The sequence below is a fragment of the Sorghum bicolor genome, chromosome 1 (assembly GCF_000003195.3).
Source record: "Sorghum bicolor cultivar BTx623 chromosome 1, Sorghum_bicolor_NCBIv3, whole genome shotgun sequence".
NCBI lineage: Eukaryota > Viridiplantae > Streptophyta > Magnoliopsida > Poales > Poaceae > Sorghum > Sorghum bicolor.
Genome location: NC_012870.2, coordinates 52735734 through 52746919, shown reverse-complemented (window position 1 = coordinate 52746919; position 11186 = coordinate 52735734). Strand labels below are relative to the sequence as shown.

At 40.0% G+C, this 11186-nt stretch overlaps 1 protein-coding gene across 1 annotated transcript; it reads right to left on the bottom strand.

The window, feature by feature from the left end:
- LOC8083879 (putative disease resistance protein RGA1) lies at positions 4908 to 9281 on the bottom strand. Its single transcript, XM_002464742.2, has 3 exons — positions 9178 to 9281; positions 5347 to 8457; positions 4908 to 4922 (listed from the first exon to the last, which is right to left on the bottom strand). The coding sequence occupies exons 2-3, from the start codon at positions 8446 to 8448 to the stop codon at positions 4908 to 4910; spliced, it is 3117 nt and encodes a 1038-aa protein (XP_002464787.2). The 5' UTR covers positions 8449 to 8457; positions 9178 to 9281.

Here is an 11186-nt window from a genome sequence, read left to right as displayed (position 1 = left end):
CAAACCTGTAATTAGCATAATCTAATATAAAATTATTCTATTTATCTTAAATGTGTTTATTTATATATTTTGTGCTTACCGATCATTATGTCTAGTGTATAAACCATTTCAACAAGAGATATTACTTTGCTACATATGTTATTGACTTTGCCATACCTTAATTTCTTTTGTCCTCACCACTGCACTCGAATCTTCGAGCATGCCCTCTAGAAAACTTGGAAAGCTTTGATCAACTTGGACCAAGTACTCAACTCATGATTTGGCCAGGAGTTTATGGCATGCAGCCAATTAAGACTATGGAGCTGAGTGCTCAACGCCGAACACTCACATGCCACTCATTTTTATCGTTATTAACTCAACGAGCGCAGTGCTGCTGCTCGTCATGGCAAAATGTCCTTCTGCCTATTGACACTGTGTCAGGATCAGCTCCCTTTGAAATAGATTACCTAACTCAATAGTCTTTCATTACTTATTAAGTTAGATAAAGAACTTAATCGGTCATCCTGGTACATCACCCATATGATGTACTTAACCAATCTTCATCTAGGATCACGTGTATGAAAAGGAAACCATTACAAGACAGATAGATTACATCATACTAAAAGAGTACATTAAGTTACAAATAAGTTGTTCACAAACTTAGTCGTAACACAATACAATTGTAACCAACAAAGTACAAGCAGAAGTCGTTGACAACATACTTTTTGAAATAACATGTGTGGATGATGTCATCTTGCACACAACTATGCAACTATTGTCCCTCTACCACTCTTGGTCCTCGGCAGACATGGGTGCATAGAAGAACCCATAAGGTTGGGCAACACTACCTAAAAAACTTAAACAATCATAGGGTGAGTACTCCAATGTAATCCACACGATTTATCCAATATAATACAAGGATTATGCATTTGGTTAGTAGCAAGAAGTGCAGTTGGTTTTGCCTGAAGCATTCTGTACAAGAATATAAATGTGAACCTCAGAACTCAACCATTAACAAGCATAGCTTGGTCCAAATAAAATTTAAGCAACTTTGCATTGGATCTTGCTCTTCCTTAAATCCTCATTTCAACTCTAATCCGTATTTGGAATTACATAACTTATACCATTCAAAATCAAGACTCTACAGACGGGTACAAATTAACCCCACCACCTTGGTATGTTGGTACATAAGGGATATCTTAATGTCGCCTCCACCTTTCCCCAGTTTGGCTAAGAATGCCCACTAAAGGTTTGAATGGGTACAAGAGTACCGGTTTCCTAGCTACCCTGTGTCACTCCTCGTGCTGAATCCATAGAAAAATCAATTGCAACTAAGTACTTGGCTTGCTTCCATGGATACATGATCCTTAACGATTAGCAAACTACACCATCCAAGCCAAGACCTCAACCATCTTGCCATGGTCCAACCCCTTGCTGATCATTCAAATGCATTCTCATTATCTTGGTCAAGTTTTAGATCATAACTCCATATATGTTGCTTAGTGGACAATGATTTCCTAAATCATGTGAGAGATGAGAAACCCAGACTCATCTTGACTTCTACTGTTTAAGCAAGCTAAGCATGGTTTAATTCAATAACAAAGGTAAACAGTCATTGATTAATTCAAGGAATGAGAGCTCAAATAGGCAAATATAGGATTTCTAGTCATATTGAAACATAGCAATACATTTACTTAACCTTAGGCATATTATGCAATCTAAAAAAAGAGTTCGAAGTGCTTAGGTTTCTGCCTTGGGATTGTTTGGGTCGTGGCTTGTCGGTCACTTGTAGTGTTTGGGTCTCCTCAGTGTTGACTCCTTTGGAGACCGCATTACCTAATGAATGCATGATGCAAAATGAATACAATGTATTGAATTAGATAACATGATGTGCTTTGCAAAGATGTATAACATATGGGCTACAGTAGTATATGTCATATTTGTGAAGCATAACTAAATAGGTTCCATCAATATAATAGTGGACGATCGATCTAGGAGAACATTTGTAAGTCTTAGGGAATGGTCTACCGGAGCAATTCTAGAAATTCTAAGTGTGTGATCTCGTGGATGGTTCGGTGTCCTAATGGATGGTCTATGAGTGCATAGCCTGAATCGGCTCCTCTCGGGTTGGATATTTTAATATTTTAACCGGTCAGTCCGGTGTTCTCGCAGGTGATCCATGGGAACATTGACCATGAGACTAAGTGCTAAACTAAGTGAACGTTCTCTCAGATGGTCCGATGAGTGGACGGATGGTCCCGTGGGAACAAAATGTGTGTTCACCTAGGTTTTGCGCATGACCAAACTATGTTTGTGGGATGTTTCTAGGGTTCTATAGTCCACAACTAGCTAGTTGAATCTAGATACATTGCTTTGAAACACCATCTAGTGCATAAGCAATGTTTTCTAGGTAATGAACACTAAATCTTCGTTTTTGGTGAGAATGATGGTTGAGCTCAAATCCATCTTACCCAAGGGAGCTAGGAGGTGTTGTTGAGCCCCTCAACAAGTTGGAAAAACTAGATTCACCTACCTCTTCCCTTGCTCTTCCCTTTCTTAAAAGTTCCTTCTTGCTCCTAGTTGCTAGGGAGAGAGGGTTGTCCCTATACAACCCCCAACTCTTGTGGACATCTCTAGGTTGATCCTCATAGTCTTCTCCGCTCCTTCCTCCTCCTATTTTTGCTTGTATTGGTGGCTATAGACAAAGGAACAACTATAGCAAGAGAGTGACTTAGCGAAGAATGGCTGGTGCTTGCAATCTTCATGAGCAGGACACCTGTGTTGACATGTGGGGACACAGAAGTTGTGGTGATAGGTCATTGTTGTACATATAATGTTCTAGGGATGGTCTAGGTGATCACTGGATGGTTTGTCGGAACACTAACTTGGTGAAAATTGCTAAGTCTACGTAGATGCTCTCACAGACGGTCTTGGGGTGCATCGGACGGTCCGAGGGAACAAAATGGAGCCTAGAACTATTGTTTTATGCAAATACAAGTTTTCAAACTGAGATTGCAATGCATATGATGCTCATGATAATTATAAAAAAACCATGTCATGATCGGCTCGTGATACATTGTTAGCGAATAATATTGTCCAACACTTTATGGCACTCAATGTGTCCAATAATAAAGACCTTCGTGGGTCACTCAATGTATGATAATAGACCTTCTGAGCTTGAGGCGACTCAGAACATGATAAACCTACTAATCGCTATCATGAATGGTCAAGCCAGTTGGCCTCAATCTTCCAAAAGAGAATTTGCATACACATACAAGCAAGTTTGCTTACACTCAATCGACTCATGAGTATACTGTCACCACCTTGGTATGGTCAGATATTGGAGAGTTGTAGAGAGAACAGAGCATAGGGGCACATTATGGATCTTCTCCTAGTGTCTACTACCATGCACAACATGCCCTTCTCGAGAAAAGGGAGGCGAATCCCCAAGAAAATGGTAGCCCAAAGCCACCAAAAGTTGTGGACGACAAAGAAGTTGTGGGAGCAATGCATGCAAACAAAGGCAGCAAGATGGTGCTCTTATGAAGCATGGAGCTAGCTCTAGTCCTTCGTACTTCAAGTATATTCTTGTATCTAGGTTGAGCAACCATGGTTGCACTGTGGCACTCGGAGAGGCTCACGTATGCTGGCTTCCACAAGCAGCCGGACGAGGGATCATGGTGGGCACTCAATGAGCTCAATCAACTTCTATCCAACTATGAGTATTCTATCCAACAATGGCATAGGACTAGTCCTTATTGCCCTCCGGCTGTTGTAACATAACATGGGCCATCCAACTGTTGTTGCAGAAGGTAATAGGAAGCACACATACGAAGTTAGAAGTGAGGACGTAGCTATATGTTTTCAACTCAAAAGCTTAAGCCAACGATGACGGGTTGATAATTCACTTATACTTCAACACTCTCCCTCGTGTAGAGACTCTCTCAGGCTTTAGATGTGGAATTGGAGTGAACAACAAATATTTTATTTATTTGAGCTAGCTAGGATTGGAACTCGAGACCATTGGGTTTGAAACCGTATTGAGTTGCATGTATTGACCAGTTGAATCTAAAAGCTTAGAGTTGGACAATTCACTTATACTTCATAATAACAATATATGCTCTTGTGGCTAGTTATTAATAATAGTGCTCTAACTAGGGATAATCTAGCAAAAAGGAGGAAAGTTGAGGATGAGAATTGCTTTTTTTTGTCTAGAGAGAGAAACTATTCATCACATTTTCTTTGATTGTGTAGTAGCTAAGAGTTGTTGGAATATTGTGTCTGATGTTTTAGGTTTCCAGGTTGGAGGGAATATGTTAGACATTGGTAAATTTTGGCTAAGTGATAAGAAACATTGTGTGACTAATATGATTACTTGAGCTGTCATTTAGTCGATCTGGAAACTTAGAAATGATTTATGTTTTCAGAGAATTGGCTGGAGAAGCATGGAAATGCTTCTTTTCAGGATTTCTGGGTTACTCCAGAACTGGATGGTTATCTGCCCAATCGACAAGAAAGCTTCACTGAAAGATTTCATCGACAAGATCAAGCTGGCGGCAAGCAGGATACTTTGGCTGCCATATGTCAACCAAACCACCACCTGAAGTTCCAGAAAGGAGATGATGAAGAAAGGTCTTGGTGTCACAAGTTGTCTGAGGAAGAGGAGGTTGGCATGAAGACGGAGACACCCCGGTGGAACTTGCTGAACTTCTCTATTGAGTAGTCTGGTTGGTGGTTTTGGGTCATGTCTCTAGCTGTCTTTTGGTTTTTTTCTGGTCTTTCAGTCTTGGTCCTTTGATTCAGTCCTGGTGGACGTATGGATGAAACTCTGTGCTGTAATAACTCTTGGTCTTTTGAGATAATCGAAAGGCCGGGGCGATTTTGCCCTTGAACTCTAAAAAAAATAACAATATATGTTGTCCCTCATGCTACAGGTCCACAAACTACAGATTCATGCAACATGCATGATATAAGCCTCATAAATCATAACAACATTCAGGGAGACAATTATCATACTAGTACTTTTTGTCAAAACATGCACACATAGGTACCTATACAAGGATAAACAACATAGACCAAACATTTGACCCTGCTACTGCATTTCCCTTCTTGTGTTCCCAAGTGCCACAGACAAGTATAAACAACACAGAACAAAGAGCCTTTCCATAGGTTCAGTAGAGATTCTTTTTAATAATGTAAAGAGTATCCAGCTTCGTCCTCATTGAAGATGCATATCCAAAAAATCAAGATGCTAGTGAAAACTACATAACACAAAACAAGAAAAGGAGCATTAAATGGCCAAAACAACAAGGGAACAAAGCATCTAGAGTATAAATATCAAATAAGACAGAGAAGACACAAATGTACCTTGTGCATGTGCTGCCTCCTAACCATGAGTCTCTCAGCCTCATAGCCAATACCATATAGGTAGATGTCCAGATGTTCCCCACTTATGTCTTGGCGTTGTTGTTTCAGACTCGGCATCCACAGCGACAAGAGGTCCTGCATTCCGATGTCGAGCCAGAGCTTCTCCAAATTGCCCAATTCCTCAACATGTCTTAAGTTCGTACAGTGAGTTACCCTCATCTCTCTCAGTTTGGGAAGATTCAAGATCTTCTCCAAGCCTTGGCAGTTCACAATTAGAAGTACCGTTGATAGGAATGGAAGGTTCTCCACCACCTTAAGGCTGCCCAAATCTCTTAATTGGAGCTCCTTCAAGCTTGTGGCCTGCTGTCCAAGCTGCAAAGGGAGAGTTCTCAGCTTGGGGCAGCTGTCAAGTTGCAACTCCTTCAAACGAGGCATCAGCCTTGGAGATGGGCGGCCTTCCCTTTTTCCCTTTGCAGTAGCTGCATCGTTTCCTCCTTCATTACCTGCTTCTCTAACTTCATCTTCAACAACAAAGGACCACTCCTCCCAATTAGGCATATCCCATATGACCAATGTTTCAAGGTTGGGGAAAGCTATTGCCTCTGTAGACCCAGAATTGCTCATCCCAGAGCCAAGAAGTTCGGGTCCAATCTTTTTAACTGCAGTTGCTCCCTGGATTTTTAGAAATTTCAAGCTTGGGAGCAGACCAATTGGTGGAAGATGCACACATGATTTGCAATGCATTAGCTGCAAGTATTTTATTGACGACAAATGGGTAGTAGCACCTAACCAAGTGGGATATCTGCATCCAAAGAATCCTATAATAGTTAGATATTCTAGGTTGTGTGGTGGCATTAGATGCTCAAAGGTCCACTCAATGTTGATAACATCATCTTTAGAATATGAATCATCGATACGATCAGTGCACTGTAACTGTAGTTCTTTTAGATACTTTTTGTCCAATAGCAGTGAATTAGTGCTACAAGTAGCTCCCCTTTCTAATTTAACCATTTGAAGCTTCCTCAACTGCAAAAGAGGATCCAATTCTTGCATGCTCCATCCATCTTGCGTTGTATTACTGCTGACACAGCTACCACCAACTGGAAATCCTTCTATGTCATTAAGAAGCTTCAATCTGCATATCCCTTTTGGTACATTATTTATTGGTGTATCATCAAGACCAAGGCGCCGTAAGTTGCATAATCGAGTGATCCCTAATGGGAGACTGTGCAATTCATCACAATGATCCAAGTTCAATATCTGAAGATTTACAAGAGAACCAATGGACTCTGGTAGATAAGATATGTCAGTACCATTAAGATCAAGTGACCTTAAGTGGATCAAACCTCCAATACAATCAGGAATACTCAATAAAATTGCACCTGTTAGATCCAGAACTCGGATCTTTATGAGTTTTCTGAAAACTGTATGGTCAACCTTTAATGCATTGCACTTAGTAATAAGAGTCCTTACTCCAATCTGCTCCTTCTGAACACTAGGAGAAATTAATAACTCCTTTCCCGCAACAACTGAAACACGTCTTACTTTGTACAGAGATCTAGCCTCTAATGATTTTTGATCTCCACAAAAAGTATCCGGACCTGATAAATGTTGAGCAAGCTTCCTTAAAAGATCATGCATTTTACACTTAGAATAGTCAGCAAAGAAAGGGTCTGGTTGAAGGAGATTTCTATATATCAATTCATAGTAATATTCTTCTGCTGTATCCTCTAGAAGTTGTTCCTCTTGCTCTTCAACAAAACCTTCTGCAACCCAAAACCTCACAATATCATCACGATGCATGCTAAAATCTTCGGGATACAGGGCACAATACAAAAAACATTGCTTCAAATGGCGTGGTAGCTCATCATAACTCAAATACAGAGCTCCACTTAGCTCACTAGGGAGCTTGCTCGTGTACACAGTACTTTTACTTATTACCTTTCTCCATTCACTCTCAGTTTTCTCTTTAGCCGATAGAACACTAGCTGTAACCTTGATTGCAAGAGGAAGGCCACCACACAAACGAACAATGTCAACCCCTAAAACTCGTAGGTTTTCTACTTCACTTTCTTTGCTAATGTTCATACTCTTCAAAAGCAATTTCCATCCTACTTCATCTGACATCAATTCTACTCGATGAATATCTTCCACCCCAATTGCTCGTGCAACTGTATCATTACGAGTTGTTACTAGAATTATTCCTGTAGCTGCAGTGTTTAATGGGGCTCTGAGTAAATTAGTCCACACCTCATGTTGCCAAATATCATCCAACACAAGAAAGAAACTTGCATTTTCGACAGCTATTGCAAGCCTTCTGCTAAGTTCTCCAACAGTTTCATCATGCTTATAATCAACACCGATGTTCCGAAGGACTTCTTTCAAAACTGAAATATCAGAATATTGTTGAGAAACACAGATCCATGCTTGTTTACTAAAGCTTCCTTTTATTTTATGGTCATTATAGATCTTCTGGGCTAGAGTCGTTTTTCCAACCCCTCCTGTACCAACAACTCCAATCTTGTATGCCTTCTTTTCCTTGTGTGCAAGAATCAAATCCACTAACCTTGAGCATGCAAGGGCAGTTTCCTTTCCCACAAGGTTAGGCTCCACAATTGGGCCAGTTTTCATCTGACTCACTTTTGAAACAACTGCTTCCAGCTGCATAGTCTTAAGCTTAAGTTGTTCGCCCAGCTTTAAAATCTTTTCAAGCTTAGTGTTGAATTTCCTGATACGAATGGCAATCTCATGACGTCTTTGAATAGGAGGAAAGCAGGCGACAAATGAAAATCCTGTACATGCAGTAGTATTTGTGAGTGAAGGATGGTTTGCAAGCAGCTTGTTTCCTTCTAATTTGGCCAAGTCAATAATATCATCAGCTTCATAGACAGCATCTTTCAGCTCACTAAGCCAGTTGTTAACCGCTGAGTCTTCAGTTCTCTTTTGCTCAGCATCATTAAGAAGACACTGTATAAATTCCATTGTTTGTTGTAGTTCATTAAGATCTTCTTTTACCCCAAGAATCAGAATGGCCTCTTCTGTAATGATATCTTGCAACTTCTTAGCACATGATCCAACAAGGGAATCTAGTATGATGGCCATAGTTGGCAGCTGGCAATAAGTGCACAACTTGTGTTAAAATTGTATGAGAATAAGAAAAGCTTCATTAATTTTTATTGCTGTAACAGAGGCTCTAAGATAATGCTAGTTTTTCCATCTAAATTTCCTCTTCTTCGTGGCATAGGAAAGTTAAGGATGTCCAGTGATGCCTCCGTTCACTTGACTTTAATCCATACTTTTTCTGCCAGCCAGCAGTATTTTTCTCTCACAATAAATCAGCGAACAGTAATTTCAGTCATATCTTTTGTGTAGCATTAGTACTAGTACTTGTGAAACAGGTAAAACACATTCACAGTAAATATTTATATATAACTCCTAGGTTAGTGGATCACATGTGAATGAGTAGCTAATGCACCAAGTGTGTTCCAGTCAGTGGTGTTTGATGAATTCAGTATTATGGTGAGGTCAAGTATTAACATGTTTTTTGTTCTATGTGTATGAATTAACAGTTTTTAGTTCTTTATATGAGTGTCACTGATTGGCATCTTAGCATCTCATAGACAAAACCTATAGAAATAATAATTATGGCAACTTAACCATAGTTTATGTTATTGCAAATTTTATGTCTTGTGAATTTATGGCTTTCCAAGTTTCTGATGCATCTTCTTGAACAATAACTATAATCAGATTCTCACATGTTATCTTCTATGTTGTAATTGTTGCGGCATCACAGAAACAAGTAAACAATTCAATCATAGCTAAAAGTATCACCTTACAAACAGTATCTTCCAACAAGTGCAAGTGATGGATACTAAGTATCAACAGAAATCATCTTGCAGAAACAGTTTCGATCAGATGATCAGCCCACGAATGCAATTAAGATCTCCTAAGTGACCAACGAGATTTAAAGCTATTGGTTGGAGAAAGCTGGAATAGATGAAAGAGAAAAATCAGAAATCTGACCAAGAGATTAGTAAACAGTAAGAAGAATAACCTCCACTAGTTAAGCTGAATCATTGGTCAATAGACGTACTAGAACTAGAAACTTACCTGAATAATTGAATAGTCAAATGATATGAGGGTGATGAATATGGAAATTAGGATGCACCAAAGAAATTTTTGTTGCTTCCAATAGGATCCCTTCACATGGGTTCATCACAAACGGGTGAAGTCCCTAGCATCAACCTTCTGCTCGCTCTGCAAGGTTAATAGGTGCAAATCAGACATACCTTGTGAGAAGAATAAGCATGACATCAGAACCCTTCCTTTATTAAGTAGCAGATGCCATGGTGTTTTCCACAGAGAACGACATACCATGAGTAGAGTAGATGAGAGCTAAAGGAGATGCAACGGCAGAAGAGTAGCTGAAAACTGGATAGAGCCCTCTGCTCGAAGCATCCTTTTGGTAGACCAACCATTCAACTGCTTTGTTTGTGTGAGTCATGAGGTACAGCAGTTGGTGCTACAATTAAAATCCTTATCATGGTACAATAAAAAGTGCCCACTTGCGGCTAAATTTTGATGGGCTAATTGACCAGTTGGGTTCAAAAGCGCGGAGGTCATGTGGTACATGCAGGCTTCTGAACCCAGATTATCAGTAAACAAAGGACCAGTTGGAGCACTCAATGTATATAACAGTCATACATTTTGTTCATCTGTCTTTTGGTTTATATTTCCTCTAACGCCTCCAGATCATGTCAGATTTACTTCATGTCAAGATGACATCATGTTAAGCTATAATTGACAAATGATCAATAATTCTAATCCATGACACTCGTTCCACTCTACGTAATAAAAAAAAAGATGAGATGTAGGATCAAACGAATACCCAGATCAACACAGTTCTTTAAAAACCTGAAAACTACTGGCAGGCTGTTGCGTCTACCCTCAGTGAACATCTCACCTACTGTGCAGGGTTTTCAAATATTAGAAGCAGTACTAAAGAAAAACAAATAAAGCAATGCAGCTAAAGAGCCACGATGATGTTGGCTCTGATGTATCAATTGATGAGCAAGCACCAGGAGCATGGCTCTGACCAAGACTATTCCAGAACCCAACAAATTAAATAAACATGACTCACGGTTCCGCCCTCTCCCTAATTTATCTCTATTTATGCAGGACGCAAATTAATTTAAGAAGCTACAGTACCAATTTAAGGAGGACTAAAGAATTACGCTCTCAACGAAAGCAACATGCTACTAACTCTGACCAATCTCTAGTTGAGAGAACAACCCAAACATTTCATACAGAAAAATTTTCACCCGTTGATCTTTTAAAAAAGAGTAAAATACACTGGCGGCCCTTTAACTTGTCAGCCTGTGCCACTTTGGTCTATGAACTTGCAAACCCGAAAAAGTGACCCCTGAACTTGTCCTCCTGTGCCACTTTGGTCTATGAACTTGCAAACGCAAAACAGTGGCCCCTGAACTTGTCGGCCTGTGCCAATGCAACGAATTGATATATTATTTGATATATTTGACGCTACGAATAAAAATATATCAATTTCGTAAATTAAAAAAGAATTGCTGACATCATTGCTGACGTCAGCACCATAAACGGTGCCATGCATGGCCTACCAGAGGCGGCCACGTGGCAGAACAGTGCCACGCAGCCGGTGTTATTTTCGTATTTGCATGTTCATGGAGCAAAGTGGCACACGTCGACAAGTTCAGAGGGTACTTTTTCGCGTTTGCAAGTTCATGGACCAAAGTGGCACATGCTGACAAGTTTAGGGGCCTCTTTTTCGCGTTTGCAAGTTCATGGACCAAAGTGGCACAGGG

What these genes read in the sequence shown, in the direction of transcription:
- LOC8083879 (XM_002464742.2), bottom strand. Translation starts at nt 8,448, where the DNA reads ATGGCCATCATACTAGATTCCCTTGTTGGATCATGTGCTAAGAAGTTG.